At 40.6% G+C, this 22,738-nt stretch overlaps 1 protein-coding gene across 1 annotated transcript in view; it reads right to left on the minus strand.

The window, feature by feature from the left end:
- Positions 1-7,933: 7,933 nt before the first annotated feature.
- The window catches only part of PDSS2 (decaprenyl diphosphate synthase subunit 2), a 64,108-nt gene continuing 49,303 nt past the window's right edge, over positions 7,934-22,738 (minus strand). The window contains exons 6-8 of the mRNA XM_031066713.1: positions 21,294-21,425; positions 17,366-17,401; positions 7,934-8,431 (exon numbers count right to left, since the gene is read on the minus strand). Of these exons, the coding sequence (XP_030922573.1) occupies positions 8,273-8,431; positions 17,366-17,401; positions 21,294-21,425 (327 nt within the window). The 3' untranslated portion in view covers positions 7,934-8,272. The remainder of the gene's footprint in view (positions 8,432-17,365; positions 17,402-21,293; positions 21,426-22,738) is intronic.

Raw genomic sequence — 22,738 nt, forward strand, 5'->3', positions numbered from 1 at the left:
TTGATAAAAACTGTAGGCGGAGGGACCTGGGTTTACAATAAGAAAAAAAACACCTGCTTGGTGGTCATTACTACAATAGAATGTGATTGAAAGCAATTACTTTTCATAAAAGTTGATGTAAGAAATACTTCTACTCATTAGTAAGGTGTCTGCTTTTAGCAGCAGCAATCTTCAAGAAATACTAAATGTTTAAACCCTGTTTATTTTTCTGCAAAGATATCTTAGCATGCTCCATCTAAAAGCCATGTATATTGCTTCTGGTCTTACATAATGTGAGCAGAGGTAGGGACATTCACAGTTTTTATACTTGGGATATAAATAAAATTGTTTGATTAAAAATAAATCTTACCAATACAGACATTTTTTCTGTAATGTTCTCCCGCTAAACCCATTTTTATGAAAATAATGATGCAAGCAACTAAGTGTAATTGTAGAAAATTATTGCTAGTGATTTGCATATGAAATACACACCTTTTACAGCCTCTACTAGCATTGTTCAACGAGCTTATAAATAGTACAGCTGAAATGCTGAAAACAGAAAACAGTTTTCGATGGGCACATGCTATGAATGAAGAAATGTTCAGACACAATGTGCAACTTGGAGAGCTTTCATCAAAACTAGCCAAGAGGGGAAAATGCCTCATTTCCTAACCACACTGTGTTTTGGATAAGCTGGTCACATAGAAAAAGCATCACACTCCTCTGCAGAGAGTAAAGCTTTTTAAAATAAAGGTTAATATTTTTTTATGGGGGAAAAGAAAAACCAACTAATCTATTAGTACTTGTTGAGATTTTTCTAATGGCTTCTGCATAACATTTAATTTCTATAATTTGATATTTAATAACTGCTAAGATTTGAACCTTGCAATTGAGGCCAGTCATTTGCTGTAATCATTGAATGTGCAGAAAAGTCTAGTTTTAAGATACTGTTTTTGTTTCAAGTAAAATACTTCTGTGTACAATTTTAAAACTAAAAATGATGAGCATTGTCCTAATAATAAAGCAGACTATTTTCAATCTTTGATATTTGGGGCAAAGGGTGAAGGGAGGAAGACAAATTGGAATAGGGTAAAGAAGGAAATGTCAAAGATTTTTTTTATAATGTTGCTGCAAAATTGCAGTTCTCCTACACAATATATCAAAATATGCCTCAAATGGAATTTAAAGTAGAAATTTCTTAAAAACCAGATAAATCTGAGAACTACTGTTTCAGTTATCACTGGGACACCTGCCTGTCACTATTAGCCAAGAGGAATGTTCTTGTATGATGTGATCCCTCTTTTCTCCTGCAGACAGACTTGCAATTTCACCGTGTGAAGTCGGTAAAACACTGCTTTCCAGTTTAGTATGTAAACCGTCATGTTGCTCTTTCTATTTTGGAGAAAAAGGTTGCCTTTCCTCAAGAGAGGCACACTGACTGAAGCATTTTGCAAACAGGCATGAATTTAAGTCAACTTCATGCACTGCAGAGAAGGAATCTCCTACACAGGGGGGAGCCCGAGCATTCTCTGGCTGCTGTCGGGGGCTGGGAACACGGCAGCAACGCCGGGAGCTGCGGGCAGAGTCACGCACAAGTCAAGTGCAAGAAGGGCTGGACAAAGGTGACTGCAGGAGGCTTTGGTGTATCGATGCCAATTTGTTTGTCACCTTCTTCTCCCGTTCTCAACTCAGGGCAAACTCTGTACTTTATCTTTTTGTTTATTTTAAAGGAATTTGCTATAAGAACTTCAGCTTAATGGCCACTTTCTCTTAGCTTTACAAAACCAGGCTTAGCCTAAAAGAGAAACACGTGAATGCTAATTATGTATATAATTAATGTATTTTAGGGACTGGTTTCTGAAAGGTGGAACAAAAAAGGGTAATTTAATTCAAAGATCATTAGAACAGATTAACTGGAAATATTCTTTCCTTTGAACTGCTTTGAGAGACTGAAAAGCTCTAGCTCTTTATTTTTGGTAAGACACTGTGCAGGTAAAAGACTTTGAAGACTACAAAGAATAAAAAAAGTTTGATGCCTCACTCTTCTGTGAGATTGAAGTAGCTGACAAGAGTAGTGACAGCCAGTGCTCTGACCCAGAAGCCACTTCCTTGACAAATCTGCAGCATGGCACAATTGCCTGAGTTAGCCTTTTGTGCTGATGAAAATTCAAATACTGCTCAGAAGAACAACCCACGGGGAGATCTCACCAGCAGGTGTACCCCTGAGAATACTGGTCTGGCATCCTTAGCACTGCTTGGGGCAAGAAGCACTCCCCAGCAGCTCCAGAGAATGCCTCCTTAATGTTTCCATTAAGCCAAAAAGAGGTTTTCAATCTTTTAGCAACTTCTGTCAAGTTCAATACGAAGTCAAATATGGGCCACGTGTACATTCTTTCTTGCCAATAAGGCAAGGCACATGGAGGGCTACATTAAGAGAAGCACAGCCAGCTGATCAGGTGTGCCAGGCCATCAAATCCATGCACTCAAATACACCTGGTAATCCCTTTCCTTCCCTGGCCAGAGGCAGGGCCCCTCAATTCCTGGATGGTGCATTCATTACCTGATCCTTTTTCTGCTAACTAGAAGTTCCACACTGGGGTCAAAGGCAGTATCAGTCCTTCTCCACTGTCTGGGGAACTGCTCAATAGCAACCAGAGTGCTAATTCTCCTGTATGGACCCTTTTGGGCCACCAAATTCTGCACAATTCACATACCCCAGCTTCCACATTTGAGGCATCCCACTGCCCCACGCTCTCCTCATGGTAATGCAGGCAGAACCACAGGGTGGCACACCAATGTGCACATGGTACCCTCCCCCCTGAGCAGAAAACAGCTCCCTTGTCAGCCTCCATGGTGGCTGGCGGGAGGAGGAGAACACACATGGTCTTTGAATAGCTGGAACTGTTGGGAGTCTCTCCCCAGCTGAGGCACAGGTCTGCAGGGGTGGGTGTGAGAGAGATTCTCTTTGAATTGCTGGAGCAGACTGGCCAATCTGCCCACAGCTGGGGCCTTGATGTCTGGCCAAGTCACGAGCACCAGGTGCTGCCATATGATGACTGTGCTCCATACAAACTTCACTGCGTGTACCACAGGCACTGGATTTCATTTGGGTCTTTAGATGCCTGGTTGTTATCCAGGCTGCTGCAGATCACCTCCACCACTAACTCCCTCAGAGAATGGATACTCTCAGTGGTTGTCCAATCTTTCCTTAATAGTTTACAAGACCCTCTACCAGGGGATACTTCTTCACACTCAACACAAAGTGCCTCCAGAGGCTGCTGATTTTTCCTCCTTTTCCAATCCTTTTGTTGATCCCCCATTCCCTTGTGAGGCCCCCAGCTGCTGGGCTGCCTTGCTCTCTAATTCCTGACGGCTCCAGTACCACAGCACTGCAGCAGCCAGCTGATAATTAGCTCACCAGGCTGATGGCTATAATATTTATGTGTATCTTGCAGCTTACTCAGGGGTAAGGAGCTGATGATTTCTGCCTTGTTCATGATTTCTGTCTCTTTCCCCTCCTGTTCTTGTGACTGTTCTGCTGCACAACAGGTTGCCACTCCAAATCCTCCTACTGCACCCTCTTGGGAAAAGCTTTCCCCCTGACTGAGGGAATTTACATCTGCCTCTATTGTTTCTTTGTGACAACAGGGGTAACTGATAAGAGTTGAGAGGTGGGTGTTTGGCTTAGCCATGGTGCTTTCTGTGTGTCTTCAGGCACAAAGACTATCTCTGCCCTCTAAGGGTGCTGAACAGCTCTTGGCAGGGTTAGGCCAGGTCCAGCAAGTGTGAGAAGCTGTGTCCCTTTAGCACAGCCAGGGCATCCTTTTCTCAAGCGTACTGTCACTTCTTCAGGATCCTGCACTTGTTTGGCAGTCAGGTTCCACATGATCAGAGGTAAAAAACTGTTCTAGATACCTTGCCACCCATGACCACACAACCTCGGGGCACATCCCTGTGTGATATTCCTACTCAGTTAATCCTAGGAAAAGCTGGATACAGATTCTTGAGATACACTGATGTGAACATTCTGATTACCCAGGAGTGTTCAAAATAAGGAGGAGTCATTGTAACAAGCTGGAAAGCAACCCTGCAGGAGGCAAAGAGAAAGGTGCGGTTGTTTCCTCCACAAACTGTGTCTCAGAGGAAAGGAGAGAAAAGGTGTAATTGTTAATTATCTCCACGAGATGGTTCCCAAAGTACTGGGACAGCAGCAACACACAGCCCAAATACCAGATTAGGCTCAGGGACAGTGCTTTCATCATAGTTCTCCAAGGGAAAACACAACCAAGAGCTGCACAGCACAGCAAACTGCAAAAGACAAACTCAGCTTTCAACAAGCTCTCAAATTGTCGTGTTTACTCTTGAGCAAGACAGGGAGTGGGTAAGGGAACAAATAAACCTGCATCAAGAGTGAGTAAGTCAACATCATGACCAGCAACAGCCAAACAGGCATAAAGGGTTCCCCTCTAGCACACTGTGGTAAAACATCTTATTATCTTGAGCCCTAAGTGTCCATCCTGGGTACCAAAAAGAATTGTGTTGGACAGCAGCTAAGCACCGCAGAGCTGCTCAATCAGTGCCCCCCACCATGGGATGTACTGTGGGTTTTTAGTTCTGTACAGACAAAGGATCAATACAGTCCCTCATACAGGGATTTTCTGGGCTGAGATGAAGCACATCTGGGGTTAGACATACCCAACCAAGTTCAGTGTGGTACATCTGGTACATCCCACTCTCTGTGCCCAGCACAGAGGAACAGGGAGCAGCATTCCTCTCTATCCAGCTGAAGCAGTGTGAGGCCAGAGGCAGGCAAACAAGGGCTTTTTGTATTTGCATGACTTGCTGCTTTACTAAAAGTAAATGCAAAATCATTCAAAGAGATCAAAGAGTGATCTCCCTCACAACCAGGTGAGGGAGATCTGAAGAGTATAAAGGTAGTTTACTAAAAGTACCTTATGATTAAAGCCTACTTCCCCATGCTATCTGCTGGTGCTTCAGCTCAGTGGGCACGAGTGGGGGCAAGGAGACTCTCAGACCAGAAGAGAAAGAGCTTTATACTGAACTGCTTCTGTTCCTGGAACAATTTAGGTCTACAATCCTAAAGGTCAAAAATGTTGTGGGAAACTAGAACTGATGCCACCAATAAAAGATACTATTTTAGTAGATTCTTCTAAAAATCCCTAACCATTAACAGGTAGAGAAGTGTCCCCACACTCTAGCCCAGAGAGGAGCAACAGAGAGAAAATTTGTGGGTTGAGTAAAAGACATTTAACAGATAAAAGGGGAAAAAATGAAAACAAAACAATTAAAAACAAATGAGAAAAAAACAATCACTACCAGTTGATTGACAAGTCCCCAAGCAACAGACCCCTGGAACATCCCCCCTCCCCATCCCCAGTTTTTATTACTGAGCATGATCTTGTACAGCACAGACTATCTCTAGGGTCAGCTGCCCCAGCTGTGCCCCCTCCTGCCCCCTGCTCACAACCAGCCCCTCACTGGGTGTCAGAGTGAGGAGCAGAGAAAGCCTTGGTAGTGTGCAAGCACTGCTGAGCACAGTGGGTCAGCAACGCTGTTTTAGTTACACATCCAAAGCATGAGACTGCATAGGATCCTACCAAGAAAATTAGCACCATCACAAGTGGGATGCAGTAGATCAGGACAACTTTTTTATTTTAATTTAGTTTAAAAAGCAGTTGGGACCTTGTCCTGTATTTTGTGCATCTGTGGAATGGTGCAGCAATTCCAGAGTGGTGATAGGTTCAGAGGAGCAGCCACCAGGAATGCGTGGTTGAGTAGCTTGGTGACTGAAGTAAATGGTGTGAATGCCTTCCTCAGACCACAGGCCTCCCTCTCCCTGACCTGCTTTAGAGGTAGGTGGGGACAAGGAACCAAGGAGACGAAAATAAGACCATGACCAGACCAGAACAGCCCTAAGGTTACACATTGCTCAGAAACTGTATGAGGTGTGAGGAGTACATTAGTACACAGTAATGACTAATTCACTCGGAGTCTGACAGATAGGTACAATACTTTGCTTGTAGTTTACCTAGAGGAAACAAGACAACAAAAATTTCTGAAGAATTACAGGCAAATACCTTAAATATAAGATTACTTGATAATATTGATAAGGGATAATTCACATTGTTTGTTTGGTATTTTTTAAAATTAAGGTTGAATAATTCAAGAGCAATCAGAACATTCTGGTGATAAAGATAAAAAAAAAGTAATTAATTTTTGGTGATTCCCCTTTATTGGTAACAAGTACAAATAAAAACTTGTACTTGCATGAAAAAATAAACGAGGTGTACATAGTTTTGCAGTATGTTTGGTGCTTCTTTTACATAGCTGAGGTGAAGTGACTCAGAATATCTCCAGCAACCCAAGCTTTTTGCAGCCCTAAATCATTATGAACCAATTAACACAGATGTAAAACAAAGAAAAGATGATGAATGGCTCTTACTTCATGTAACGTGCAAAAACAAGAGCCAAAGAAAGCTGAAATGTGACTCTGGTTGAACTTAGGTAGTTCTTTCAAGCACATTTTTTTATTAGATCTTCAGGGAACTTAATGGGTAAGTGCCTGGAATAAACCACGCTTCTCAGTGGTTCTCTTCTGTCTTCAGCCCTCCTGCTACAGTAACAACAGTAACTCCGGGAGAAGTTCCAGAGTCTTGGGAAGAGAGAAAATGCCAGGGCAGGAAAGAGAGAAAGTGCAAGAAAGAAGGGGTCTGGTGTTGAAGCCATTCTCCAGAACAAAGTGTGTCCTGAGTTCTGGATGGTGCTCCTAAACAAAGATTGGGACTCAAGGTTGCTTATTATAAATAAAATATCATGGTATAATGTGGGCAGAATGTACACAGAATATTATGTACATTACACAGGATGTATTTTCAGTGTATTTTTAGAGGATAGAGTTTTTATTTATATTTTGCATTTGGTGGAATGCAACACTGATCTATGACAAACAAGCTGTGCGATGGGGAGGGAGTGCAGGGGGAAAAGGAGGGAGGAGAGAATTTAACAGAAATAACTCCACTTAGTGTTTGACTGAGGGATGTAATGAAATCTGTTTGCTGTGCTAGCTGTCTCCAGATTGGGCTGTAATTACACCACAGAAGGAAGAAAGGTAGCTGAGTCTCAATCTAGATCATTTATGTAAACTCAGCCTTCTTGTCAACGGCATTCTCAGATTGCATGAGTGCAAACCACAAAAATCATCTCCTATGAACAAAACAGAGACGGTCTCAAATTGCAGGCTTCTGATACACCTTATAAGCCATCTGTAATTGGACTTGAAACTCCAACACACTGAGGTTCAAAACTTCTCCAGTATTTTCTGCATTTTATTCAGTGCAGTGACTACTCACAGAGGAAAATTCCTGCTTCCTTTTTGCCAAAGGCTGATGTCTAGCCTTACAAATTAACATTTATCTGGCTTAAATTAACACAAGTGTCACAAACATAGGAAATTCTTTTGTGTAAGACTCTGTTGAAACAAACTGCTGGATCCGAGGGAGGGATATTCCCTCCCCCAGAAGAGTTGGAAAAAACCTCATTCTTTGACCCAGAGCAACATTTTACATAGGCACAGTATAAACTCCAGGCACTCAGTTCCCTTAACAGAGCCAAATTAATATTTGATTAAATATTTTAAAGCTCCTACTTACCATGCTTGACACATTTTCTCAGCAAGTTTCTCAAATACAGAACTCATTAGGCACAGGGTAATTTTACATTTGAATACATAAAAAGAGTGTGAGGAGACATAACTGAGTGCAGACAGAGAGGGATTTTCCCCCATTAATCCCCCAAACTGCCCTTCCCTTGGATAAGGGTATGTTAATTCCCGGCTTCGGCAGCTCCCTCTCTCTGGGCAGGTTTGAGCGGGTTTCTCGTGACACCTGGATCTTCACGCCCTTCCATCCATCCCTCCCTCCCTGCATCCCTCCCTCTGGCAGGAAAACCACCGGCCTCCGCCCTGGCGCCGTCCCCACTGGTGCCCAATCAATACCGCCTTATTTCCTGTCCATTTGCTGAGGTCACGGAAACGGGACTCATTAATTATTTCTACCGGTGCAGCCTCAAGTGTGCTTCTGGCACGACAAGCGAAAACCGTCTGTGACCTTTTTTCTTTCCTCTCCCGAATTTTGCTGGTGGTGGCGGCAGCGAGCGCACGTTCCTCTGCCGGGATGGGATGGGATGAGGCGATCAGAGGTGTGAGGCGGCACCACTGTCCCCACCGGGTCGTTTCCACCTGAGCAGGGAGAGATGCTCCTGCCGGAGCAGCAGGTCAGGGAAACCTGGTCACGGCGTAGACGATGTTGGCCAAGGCGTCCCTGGCCTCCGAGGGAGGGAATCGCTCCAGGGCTGCCAGCGCTCTGTTTCCGTGGCAGCGGCAGAGGTCGATGGCAGAAGTCACACCTTTGCCAGCCTTGATCGCTTCCTGCAGCTGTTGGAAAACACAGGCACATCAGTGTGGGGGGTGTTTCAGCCGTGCACAATTATCTCTGCGAGCACAGGGCTTCTACCGCCTCTTCCCGAGGTAAAGGCAAAGCCAAAGCCATCACACAAAGCCCTTAAATCCTCTCAGCTGCTCTGTTTAGCTCCCTACCACAGCAAAACTGTGTATAATGTAAACTACACCACCCGTTACCTCATCACATGAAAGATGCTGGCTCTCCAAAGGGCATGCTTAAACTAAAAGAATAAAATTAAACTTTTAAATATCTGAACATTTGATACCTCAGCCAGTGCCTGAGAGCTTTTGTTCAGAACTGGCAAACCAGCCATTTGCTCACACTCCTGTTTTCTGCAGTGAAAATCTGCATTTTGTGAACACCCATTCCATCCCCTGCTTTCAGAAACCAGCAAAGACGACACAGGTGGAATGACTGTATTTTGGAATAGGGGTTTCTATTTATAGACCATGTGATTACATTGCTCCAAGTGGACAAAAGCAAATTTTGTCAGTAAAATGTGGTAAACGATCATACTGAACTCATGCAAACTCCATCTTATCAATAAGTCTAGGGAATTTGACAAAAGCTTGGTGATACACCATATGAGAAAGAAAATACTTTCATGGAATAGTCGACATTTCACAGCAAGTTGCTGGAAAGATTTGACACCTAAAAAACCTGGATAAATGATGGGTTAAATTTCCTGTTAAATAATACAGACAAAATTGACAAAATAAAGCATGCTATTTTGCCAATATCTGAACTTAGCAGAACTCTAAACAGCTTTTATTAAGGGCTTTTTTATTTTTAATTAGTATTTTCTTTTGGAACAGCATCATGAGACTGTAATGAAACAGTATTACATTTTCTACTCTAAAATACAGGTGTTTCCAGACCAACTCCAGCCTGGTGCCTCATCCAAGAGCATGGGAACAAAGGCGAGGTGGATCTTTGGGATTTGATTTTCCCAAAAGCATTACAGCATTTCACAATCTTTAACATGCTCTACACAGCTTTCACAACTGTCTAACATCATTGCACCAGCTTTTTTAAAAAAAGATTTTTCTTGGATATAGGTACCTACAGTAACAAACTATACAGGGTTTCCTAAGTCATGTTTTTCATCAATGTTTTCACAGCTCAGTGCCCAAATTATTTAAAAAATACATCACTATGACCTTACCTATCCAGTTTAAATAATATATATGTATAAATATATATACATATCTTTAAAAAAATCCTAGATATGACCATATCGTAAGTCACCCACTTTCTATACATACTTGCATTCATACAGAATGATTGATGCTTCTTATCTGAAAGTGGATTCATTATCTGTATTTAAAGATGAAATTAGCTGAAAGCATATTACAGCACTTGAGTGTTCAAGTCCCAGTTCATAAAAATTTTATTCTTCTCTTCAGTTGGAATCTTCCTGCACTGTGTGCTGGAAAGGAACTTGCCCCAAGGCATAAATGCATCACATAGCTAATTCAACATGTCTTCAAATGAGTGCGAATCAGCCATATTTCCAGGGCTCTGCAGCAAAGGTGAGGATAGGTGAGATGGGGTGCTCTCGCAGCGTGCAAAGGTGTCCCTTCCTCTTCTTTGAGGCACAGCCTTGTGGGACAGTAGAACCCCACACATCTTGAAGCAAACTCTGCTGATTTGCTAAAGCTTATTACAAAGGATTAGCATAATTTCTAATACTCATGGAAGTATAAACTGGGACGTAAACAGGAAAGAAAACAGCTCCTAGAAAGTCTTCAAATCGGTGAAAAGCCAGAGAAGCTTAGCTTAGGCATATATATGCTCACATATATGTACCATGACTGAGTTGAAAGAGCAGAGTCTGGAAAGGGGGAGAATCCTAACACAAGGACACAATCCCTTTACACGCCTGTCTTGTGTAAGCCCTCAGACACATGCACTGCTTTGAAGCCAATACAATCACAAAGCTCGTGTCAAACTATAGGCAGAGGAATGACTACACAAAAATCAGACTAATCCGCTGTTGAGTGTTTCCCAGCAAAGTTCAAGGAACCTCAAAATGGAAAATAACTGGTTACATGGACAGCTTTTCAGTTAGATATCCTCCTACGTAACAATTTATAGGCCTCAAAACGTACCTGGTTTGTATTCCCTTTGCAGAAGCAGCTGGTCAGCTCAAATAAGCATACACAGAGGCAAAGCAGTCTGAACTAACCAGACTACACACTAGCTCTATCTCAGCAGAGGTTGTAAAAGGGAAAAAAGAAGCACAAATTTGGCTTTTTGTAGTGGGAAAGTTCTTAAAGAAATACAGGAACTAACTCTGTAACAAACCAGGCTTCAGCAGCTCTGCTGTATGTAAAAGCCCCCTAATTTAAGACTTTAGTTGTACTCTTGGTTATATTACAGTTACATTTTCAGACTCTGTCTCTCAGATTTTGAGCTTCAATAATTTTATGTAATGAACTTCACAAACTAAGGACACAGAAGGAAAAAACCACAATGTATCCAGTATAGATGCATTATTTTTAAATTTGGATAGGAGCAGCTGATTTTTACAGCAAATGAACAGAAAAGCAGAATTTACTGCTTTGATTTTTTACTTTATAAACTTTATTTAAGCTGCCTCATTGATTTCTTCTAAATATAAGAATCTGCTCTTTTAGTCTCTACTTATATGGTATATTTAATTTTGTGCATATTTCCACTTGTAGGAACAATTTAATCCACACAACCTTCTTCAGAATGATATTCAGTAATTAAAACTGAATACAAGTCAAAACACAGATTGCTTAGCTACACTTTTCTCCAGCTGAACTGCTAGATATGCTGGAATACTGCATTTTTGCTTTTAAGCTTTTGTTCAAACCATTGGCATTAAAGTCTTACTTCATTCTAGAAGTGCCAAGACTCTGAAAAAATCACCAACTGGGTTTTGGTTATTTAAATTCAGCTTAAAGAATAGTCTTGCAATAGCACAGCCAAGCTGAGGCTCAGATGAGACGTGATCTCCTCCACCACGTATCTGCACTGTTTTGCAATCTGTGCCCTTGCAGATACTCAGAACTTAACTGAGCAAACCCACCCTGGCTCTGCTTTGAGTGAGAGGCTGGACCAGACATCCCCCAGAGGTCCCTTCCAGCTTCCATTACTGTATGATTCTGTGAAGAGACTTCAAAGTACCATATTTCTCAGTCTGTTTGTTTTAAAAAGGCAAAGAGAGGGTTACTCATCCCTACCACAGAAGTGAAGGATTTGCCGTTCAGACCAACTGCTCTGGACTGCTGCTGGACAGAACAGCTGGTCTGAGGGCAGCAAGAGGTCAAAGAGGAAAGCTAGGAACTGCTGGATTTTGGACACTGAAGAACTAAAGGAGTCAAAAACTAAGCAGGTGTTCAAGTACAAAGTCAACTAATTTCAAATCTTCTCTTCTGAGACATTTCTGCTTCATGAGCCAAAGGAAAGAAGTTTCCTTTCACACAGTCCTACCTGTAGGGAGCAACAAATCGGGAGCAGGGTGGGGAGGGCTGGGAAGACTCACTGAATATGTGGTGAATATTTCGGCTGTAATAGACTTTATATGCAAAGGGAGAAAGACAGCACTGAAATTCCTGATTTTTTTTCCTTAGTCCAACCTAGGATTAATTCTTTCCAATTACTAATTATTTCCAATTAATTATTTCAGTGGCAAAATCTCAAAAGTAACTTCAGATTTTTTTGTTTTTGTTTTAAAAGGATGATCCTAAACCAGATAATTTGTTATCTACTGAAATCTTTGAATATCACACATTCTCTCTGATCCTGAAGTGAGCTAAAACATTTTACATTTCTGAAGTGCACAGTACTTGCTGAAACAAAATGAAACCCCAAAATCTAAATTGATCTGTGGCTGAGTGATGGAATAATGCTCAAAATGCCTGCAGTGTTCTGCACTGGCTTTCCTAGATTTGTTTTCCCTTTTGTGGGAGCAGCATGCTTAATAAGCACTGGTGTTTTAGACTGCTGAAATGTTAACCTTAAAAAAGTATCAACATATTTCATAGGTAGTAGATCAATTTTGTCAAATTTTTTCTTTGTTTTCTAAAGTACTTTGGAATGTTTCAGCATCCATTCTTGTGGCTGGACATAGGGTTGAGCTCTTCCTTCTCAAATAAATCCTAAACAATCATTTATTTGCATCACTTCATAGCATCATAGGATATAAATTTATTTTTTAAAAAATCTCTTGTTTGCTATATGCAGCATGATATGCCAGCTGAAACTGGGGCAGTATTTATCAAATATTTCCTGAGAAACTTTTGTGTACAAAAGGTAAAGAAATGCATCTTCAAAGGGCCCAAATGCTCTGCAAAAGCCTCCATTAATAGAGTAGAATTTGTTTTCTTTATTCATCTGACAAACAGAAAAAATGTCTTTTTACTTCAAACTGAAACCAACACTATATATAGGACGAGACCAAATGTGGGGAGGGTCGTCCCCAACAGGAGAGGAAAGATGGCCTGCTTACAGGGAACACTGCTGTTACACAGCTCTTAAAATACTCTGCCAAAAAAATTACAAGCCATTCCGAGACACTGATTGATTGTACAGATTCTTTATTATTTTGGAAGGGACATCAAAGCCTTTCTATGTCTTTCACAATGAACTTAACAAGACCCACTAGTTTTTAAATCTAAACAATGGTGGTTGTGAAGACTCTTCACCCAAAAGCATAATTTTCTTAAATCCCCCTAATACAAACAGTGTTTGTTAATTGTCATCTTAGCACACACAAGCAATCAACTTCATATTTATGTTAAAACATATTATTTGCTTTAATGAAACAAAAGTTATGCTGGATTTATACCCCAAAGAAGTGGGAAAATACCCACTGATTACAAAAGATGCAACTGATTGTTGGTACTGGATGTGCACCTTGATAATTCAGATATTAATTCCAAAAAATAAGAAAATTGCTTCATCTGAATGGCTTTGGATGCTTTTGTAATACTACAAACACATCTAAAAAGCCCCATTGACTGACTATGCTGTGTTTTTTATTATATGTAACAAAAGGAGCTAATGGCAGTGATTGCTCCAAAACAAACAAGACAAATCTTCATGCAAAACCAAGAGGGTCATAAGCATCTACAAACAACAACGCTCTGTTTTTAACTCTTTGCTGCATTTCAGGAGCAAGAGGGTGAGCAGCCTGTGGCCTACAGCCCCATGATGACTCCCTGGCATATTAACAAAGCCATGGGATGACTGTCCCTTACCCCACGGGGCTGCAGAGCCGCAGCTGCACAGGATGGCTGCAGTCAGTGGGGTGGGCAAGGGCAGCCTGCACCTCTGGCTGGCCCCTCTGGCTGGCACTGGGCTATTGTTATTTATTAGCAGCATGACCGTAGGCTACCACTGAGAAACCTCCTTGTAGCCAAATGTGACCTTTCCCATTTTTCTTCTCTTTCCCACCATCTGGGAAGTCAAGATTTAGTGCCATGCAGTGTATGAACAGCTGGATCTGCCCCATCCTGACTCATGCCTTCCAGCACTGTACAAACTCAGCTCCTGGTGTTGATGTAGTGCACAATATTTCATACACAAACTAAGAAAGTATGTCATAGCACACCATGCCAGACTATGCCATACTTTCCATGCCAGTTTGGATGAAAGGCCTCTCTAACAGACAGCAGAGCAAATGGACACGGATACAGTAAAAAAAAAAGTTTTGCTACATCCTCTCTCACTTGACTTAATTTATCTTTTCTGAATATTGCATTTAGAAATCATTGCATAGCACAGTCATTGGCTGCAAAATACAAGATTTATTTCTTTATTTAGTACTATGATTTTTCTAGAGCCTTGGCCAGAACACAAGAATTACTCCTAGCTTACTAATTTCTGCTACTAGTTGGGCCTTTGTTACACCCCTTTAACAAACCTGTATAATGCCAAGCACCATTAAGGCCTCAGCTTTAGCAGAGTTTTTAATCAATATTATCAAGTGGTAACAATTACATTGAGAATCTCAATTTTTTGTTTGAGAACTACACACCTTATCTTGCACGCAAGGTATGCGTAAAACAGATAAAGCTTCTTGATTTGAAGAAGTCTGAGATTTTTGCCACATACAAATGAGGGGGACAGGAAAGTTGCTGTTTCTTTCAATCACCTACATGAAATTTGTCCCTTACAAACATTGGTACTTTCCCTTTTGTTATCTGAGAAACACCACAAAAACAGCTGAAACAATTTTTTCATCTCTTTCAGAGACTGTCAAACACCACAACGATGGATCAATAATTTGCCTGGATGCAGTGTGATAGCATAGGAAAAAACAGAGTGAGAGCGAAACCCTCAGATACTAATGTGAGAAAACATACATTCAGAACACAGACAATATCAAAAATCTTTCTGATAAAAAGATTCAACAAACCTGTGATGAAAAATCCCTAAAAAATTTTGCAAAATATAGTGACCTTATTGACTTGGCAGTCTCAGACCTAATCAAATTAACAGAAAGCTTTTCACATTATATTTGTGTCAAAGACCTCAGCAAACTTGCTAGTATGATGCAGCCATTTTTTTGTCAGTGAAAAAAATCAGGGGTTCCATTTTAATATAACATGCATCAAAAGAACAATTCAGAATTCTTAAGCAGTCTCAAAATTGAAATAAAACCTTCACCTTTTAAGAAGGCATGTTAAATGTGTGGATCTCAATTTCTCAAATTTACTTTCATTATTTTAATTGAAAGTGCAGCAAGCAAGGTAAAACTTTCTTAAGCAGGCTAACAACTTTTGTATATGTATATTTATGAGTTTAACTAAAGGAATAATATTTTTATCTCAATTAAGTGGAACACTGAAGTTCATAATAAAAACTAAGAGAAGAAAAATAATAAAAATTTTCAGAAGTTCTACAGCTAGTTTTGGTGATCTTTGCTTTTACAAAACTAAAGACGAGATATTTTGAAGGCTCAAAGAGACACAAGCTCCAAGATTTGATTACGAATATTAAAGTAACTGCATCAACTGAATAGAAAGATAAGAAGGGACTGTGATGCTGAGAAGAAAAGACTGAGCAATGCGCAAATTACTGCCTGTGGTGATGGAAGAGGAAAGACAACACAGCAAAAAGCAAAAAAATAAATACTGATTTGTACAGCACATCATGCCCTCTAACTGGCTGTGCGCATGTGCTGGTCAAGTCATTCTGCTGGGGACAGCTGCAGGTTCCTGAGTTCATTTAGCATAGATATTACTAATGACTACTTTTACTTTAAGCCAACAAACATAGAAAAGAGGGACATGATAGCCTAGGCTTTTGCAACTGACCTCTCAAAAAAACCAAACAACTAGAAGTTGTTTGAACTCACAAAAATCATTGCACAATTTTTCATATCATTCACTTCATAATATCTGTGCTTGTGCAAGAGATAATTACCTAAAGCCAGCAAAAATCAGGTGCTTTCTTGCAGAAGTCAATTGGTCAAAGTACAAAACTTGAAGAGCTTTCTCTCTTTCTTTACCTTTTATTCAAGTGTCCAAGTAGCCTAAGCACAATGTAAGTTTTTTAACTTCATGTGAAGGATACAAGATCTGAAATAATTTCAGTCAAAATATAGAATAGTCTGACAAATGTTTGATTTAGTAAAGCAAATTTAGATGTTTTTCTTTCCCCTTTGCCTTTTTTTTCCAAAGTATGGAAATTACACTGTGTGGATTTGTGAAAATGACAATTGTGGATCACAATTATAACAATTAAAAGGAGAAAACTCATTCTGGACTTGCAAAAGTTATATAGGTTAAACATTCACAGGAGTGTCCCCAAGACATCTGAAGAATAAATTTGGTGCCCTCAGTGGTGATTTAGAAGAAAGAAAACTGATATAAACGTGACTGGTGTAGAGAGCAACCTAAAAGCATAATGATTTTAAATGGCAAAGTAAGTTGAGATCCCTCTGCTATTCTAAAAGGAAGGAAGGGCAGAGAGGCTTTTAAATAATCCAAATAGTAATTTTTGTTAATACAGAATAATTACAATAATCTGACCCATACTTGTGTGTTAGCCTTCCATATGAGCAGCAGTCAGTCAGAGCTGTAACACTCTTCAGGCCCTACTTCAAGAAGCCATTCTCAATCATGCACATGGCTCAGTAATATATATATTATTTCCCACTGATGCTGGAGATAACTGACTGGACTTCATGATCTGCTTAAGACTCAGAACAAGTCAGGCTCATGCTCAGTGAGCTTGGGACACAGTGTCATCTCTCTCCACCACACATGTGCTGTGCTGCAATATTTAACCAGGGGAACCTTTCAGCCACCTCCTGCAGCCCTTTGAGAGTTTCAAGGTGTCCCAGCTACTTCCAGTAAAGCTACTTAGTTCAGGTCCCCTTTTATTATAGAGAAGTAGCAAATACAGTGCTGTATAGCTAGAAGTTGTAATGGGGACTGGAAGAAACCAAATTATTGTATTTGTCTATTTTTTAATAGATGGCATGGAACTAAGGAGAGATTAATAAAAAAATTAGCAGTGTACTCTACCAATAGAGAGAGACCACTGATAGGATATAACCTGCAACTGACTCCAGGAAAAAAAGACAGCAAAAGCCATCAGAAGGCTGGTTTGAAAATTGAGTTTGGGGAAGCAAATGGGAGAAATGACAGCAAAAATAATTATTCAATAACTACATTATTAAATTACTATTATTAGATACATTATTAAATTACTATTATTAAATAGCTACAATGTATAGTTATAGTACAGCTGTCTATTAATGGCTTTTTAAAATCAAGAAATTGCAGGAGCCATTCTCCCTCCCTTCGTATACCACATACAACTTACAACCTAGCTTTAATAAGGAAGTTTCTCTCAGCTGTCAAGAATATTCCTGAAAATATTTTAAAAATATTAAAAATGAGATATAAATGTAATTTACCAACCTTCTTATAGTCCACAATGTTTCCTTTTCCTTGTGCCTTAAAAAGAAAGAGATTTTTTATCAGACACTACATACTACAAACCAGAGTTGCAAGAATAAAGAATGCAATTAAATGAGCTACTACTTTGAACATTACTTACTTTCTTTAGGAATCTGATACAGAAAACCCTAAAATACAACCAAATGTGTTACCAGCTTACACAACATGGTTCTGTTTCAGATGAGAGCTGCAGATTATACTCAGTGTAATTTTTAGGCTTTTTTATTATGACTTGTCGTTAAACATTTGGTGAATCCAAAATGTTTTGGTCTTAAGAAATCTTGCTGTTTGCAATAATTAATCTCTCCCATGAGATTCTGTAATAAACTCTACTTCTTATCAGCAATAACAGGATTTACTTTCTTTAAAGAGAACTGTCTGTATACCTACACTGTCTTGCATGAGGCAATAGTCTAAAGTCCTCAAAAGGGCTGTTGGACCCTGTCAGAGCTGTTACCAGGCTGGAGGTGCTTTTGTTTTAAGTATCACATCACCTTTTGAGTAAGTGACAGATAAATACAACCTGTAACTCCTAATATGTGGAAGGGGCTAACAGCAGGTTTGTTAGCTAAAGGAGTGAGAAGAAGCTGAGAAGTAAGAAGTTGTTGATAAGGAGTTTCTTAAGGCTGTAATTAAGGAGATTGAGAGAAGAAAGATACGAGAACTTAGTAGCTGGATGAAGTATTTTTAGAAAGTTAGTTGAAGTTACTGTAACTTTTTACTAATTGTGTTATGTTGACTTATTGTGGCCAATAGTTAGAGTAGAAGAAGCATAAACAATTGGAAAGTGTATAAACGTCAGTCATGTTCAATAATAAAGAGTTGCCAACTAAAACTGATTGTAGTCTCTGCTTTGTGTCGTAACCGCCTCGACAGCGACACTAATACATTCAGAAAGAAATACAAACAAATTTTAAATTTCTTGTTGCCCAGATGCAGGCAAATATGCTGTCTAACTTTCTGATTTTTGTCACAGAATGATGTAGAAGATGTCTTTCTCACTCGTGCTCTGACAGAACCAGATCATTAGCACTTAACCAACCTGAAAACCCTTCCCTGAGATCTGATCTGGATTGCCATTATCACTTCATCCAACTCCAGCTCTTCTCTTTGCAGATTCATTGAGGAAAAAAAAAAATCTGTTTCTTTCTCTCTAGCTTCCTCAAGGGAAGACCCCAAACCTCAATTCTTCTGCAACGTGTCTCCTGAAAAGATGTAGATTAGGACCACTACCTCTCCATGTCCTCTGTGGGGACCTCAGAGGTCAGCCCAAAGGAGCTGACCAACTGAGATAATGAGAAGAACTGAGACCTGCACTCAAGAGGAACACTGTGTGGCAAGCACAGCTTCAAAGAGATGCTCCCAAGCTGGCCCAGACTTGAAAAAATGAATTAATTTTTGTAAAGGAGGAAAAATAAAATACAGAAAATAACTGATGAGAGACTAAACAAACTGAACATGAAGGAGCACAGTAGATAACAGAACTGATTCTTCTGAAAGATAAAGGGGATTGATCCACAAAACCCCTTTGCTTCTCTCTTTAGTCTTCTCAGGAGTCAGCTTTTCTGGACTGCATCTTAAGAAGACAGCTTGATAGTATTTGGGAGTAGCAAAACCACTGCCAATTGTTCTTCCTTATTTGTATATTCCCATCTTCTTTGATTTTTCAGTTTTTATTCACCTGATTGGACCTTACAGCTTCTTCAAAATATATTTAGTAATTATATTGTATATTAGAACACCAGAAACATATTCCTTAACAAGTGACTGCCTATATGCAGATTCACACTGCAGCAGAGAATGTGACAACATGTTTGAGGAAGATGCTTTTCAGCTGCAGCAATAGCAGGAAAGGTTTGCTCAGTGTGCCTCCTCCTGTGCTTATTCTCATTACCAACAGCAAGAATATTTTCTCATGATCTGCTCCTGTCAAGCATTCAAGTCAATGGCTGTTGTGCTCCTCCCGGCTGCAACCTCACACAATCTGTCTCCTAAGCCTTCTTTACTACAACTGCACCATTGCTTTTTCTCCTTTTTTTGTCCTCACAGTAGTACTTTGGCTCTCTAACTTTTTCTGACCCTCATCTCAGACACACAGATGGTTTTTTTTACCTTTTAGATCAGACTTGCTCAATTGGTTAAGCTTCTGACAGGGCCTGAGTGCACTGCAGGTGCTTTACCTATTAAAACCATACAAATGACATTGCAGGAGAGGGTGGCTTAGGAGTGCACCCTTACGAGCACTGCCAACATGAGGAAGTCTCTGGTTTGAGTGCTTGGCCTACACTGAATGTCACATAGTGAATGTGACTGTGGGTGATATCTCAAAGAGCACGTAGTTAATTAAAGATAACTTTCCTCTCTAAACCAACATAAGTCAAGAAAGACTCCTGGACTAGGTATTCCATATTGTAGTTGGTAGTAGTGGTAGCATAATAAATACCATGTATGAAGTATGTGTATAATAAATAAATGTATGAAGTACAGCAGTACTAGTAGATAGCAAATATTTTTGCATAGTGCATGTCACTTGGCACCCCCACCCTTTTCACACAGAACTGCTTCATTGTTTCCATAATGCCCATTTTTGGTATGAAAATTTAGTAAGCAGACAGACGGCACTCCTGGAGTCCTGCAACCTCCTCTAGATTCTGCAGATGGGAAATTGTTTCAAAGTTTTTATACACTGTGCTGTGGAAATACCATTATTCTCCAACTGCAATAATCCAAATCCATTTACATTCAACTCACATATGAGCCTTGTGTTGAGACTGTTGAGTTCCAAAAATCCTCATCATGCTTTATGAACTACTAGTCCCTAATTTCAAACTGACAATAGGATTGCTGCATTTTAAGATCCCCCCCACTCTATACCACTGTAGGACTGTAGATTCTGCATACACCTCCCAAAATCTCACGGCTGAAGAGACCATGCCTCTTGCTTGCAGTATGTGAAGGCAGGTTAGAACACAGAACTAGGCAGAGGTTTATATTCTACATCCTGCACCTGATTCCTGCTTTCAAACCAGCAGAGAAAGGAGCCATCAGCAAGCACATCTTGAATGAATTTACTTGCACAGAGCCAGCTTCTTATTGAAGGCAGCAGCCTTTCTAACAAACTGTATAACAACAAGCATGAATTTCCAAACGGCAGTCATCACTGTTTAGACAGACAAAACACGTCCAGCTGATGTGGGAACTCTACAGAATGCTTAATTTTGGCCATTTTGGTGCTTCCTCTTCCCCCTTTCCCTTCTTGCTGTCTTCTACAGTTATCTATTTGTGCTTCAGCAACATCCAGGGAGCTATTCATGGACTTGAATCCTGCTGCGGTACATGACACTTACCATATAGTTATTTTATTCTTATTGTCTTCCTCATGTAAAAATTAGAGGGGAAAAATAGGTAAATAAGAGAATTAAGAAGAGTATCAGACAGCTAGATCTCAAAATGATTTTGTGATGGTCAGAAAGACAAGCCCCAAAGATCTTTCCCCTTCCATTGAAAATTACTACTCCAGCATAATTTTGGCAGAAGGAAATGCGTGCCTACCTTTCAAACCACAGTGATGGTTGAAGTTCTCTGCTTTAAGCTGCCAGTGAAAGTAGCTTTACTAAGACATGGGACTGCACAAGCAGTGCAGAGGAACACACAAGCTCCACGCAAATGTATCTGCCTGTAACACTGGTATACAAAAGTCTGACAAAGCTTGACTGTCAGGTCCCTACATTTCCCCTTGTTTAAAGTGTGAATGCAAGAGGTGTTAAGCACTGCAGAGCATAGGGAAACCTTTTGTTAACTTCTAAGTTCCTGTGCACATTGAAAGTATAGATAGGAAGAAATAAACAAATGGCAAAACCAGGAAATTCTAAACAGTGCTTTATATTACCTCTCTAATCTGTTTAAGCCATGCCTCCCTTCCACGGAATTCCTGATGAAGGATTGCAGGAGCAGAATTCAAACTGAAGGCCATGGTGTCACTAGAAGTTTCTTTAACAAATGGCTGCAGGTCTGAATGTAGCTGGAAAAGAAGAACACACACACATTCAGTTCCCAGGAACAGTCTATACGTATCCACCCACTCCTCAAATTGAGGTCCACATCCTGGTTCTACACCTACTCACCACTTCCTACTTTGACATTTGTACTCTGGTTGCACTTTTTCAAGTTTGGAGGAGGGATAGAAAGATGTTGAAAGCCTTGCAGTGGTGGAAAGATGTGGTAAAGAGAAGCAAGAGAGTCTGCAAAGACACAGATAAAGGACAGCTTGCAGAGCTGGGCAAGCCATGGGACACAGCCAGGTAGGAGACTGTGGAGTGGCAAGAAACAGAAAAAATATAAAGGAGAGAATGATCCAGTCTTTGGTGGGAAGAAGATCAGGTTTTAATCTGTGCAGAGTACTACAATCTACTTTTGAGTACCTGAGGAAGCAGATACAGTATGACCTTCCTTCTGACAAAGCAAATGCTACATAGCTAGGAGCTTTCTATGAAAATTATGCAATCCTTAATACACAACTATGTGTCAATGGTGAATATATTAATATTAAAGAATATACAAAATATTAAGGATATAACTGCACTTGAAGTAATTTACTGGTAGAATTGTACCTAGTAATAGCATATAGTGGCATTCCTGTGGCAGTAAAATTGTGCTTTATAAAACCACTTCCTTCTTCTGTAGGAACTAGAAACTGCATAAATCAACTCAGCTGAAGCATATGGGAGGTCTGTCTGCCTGTCTCAAGCTACATCTAACCTCACAAGTGATGCAATACAGCAGAAGCAGATCTGTGTTTTCCTGTGGACTAACTCTAGCTGCAGACTCAATGTCTCCTAGCGGAGGTCAGAGACCTTGTCCAGGAAGTCCTACTGCTGTAGAGGTGCAGGATGGTCCTGTTCAGATACAGTGACCTCCCTCCTTATCTTCTAGCTGCCCTCTACGGAACTTCCTTCCACAGCAGGTTATTCAGAGGGGATATAGCACAGTCCATGCTGCTGCAGAAAACTGAGCATCACAGCACAAATCTCTGCATGGTGGCAGCCAAGACCCAACACATTATGTACAGACTGGGCAATGAGAGGCTGGAAAGCAGTGCTGTGGAAAGGGACCTGGGGGTCCTGGTCGATGGCAAGTGGAACATGAGTCAGCGGTGCCCTGGCAGCCAGGAGGGCCAGTGGTGTCCTGGGGGCATCAGGCTCAGCATGGCCAGCTGGGCAAGGGAGGGGATTGTCCCGCTCTGCTCTGCACTGGGGCGGCCTCACCTCCTGTGCTGGGGCAGTTTTGGGCACCACAATATAAGAAAGGCATTAAACTATCAGAGTGTCCAAAGGA

This window comes from Geospiza fortis, unplaced genomic scaffold, assembly GCF_000277835.1.
Source record: "Geospiza fortis unplaced genomic scaffold, GeoFor_1.0 scaffold98, whole genome shotgun sequence".
Taxonomy (NCBI): Eukaryota; Metazoa; Chordata; class Aves; order Passeriformes; family Thraupidae; genus Geospiza; species Geospiza fortis.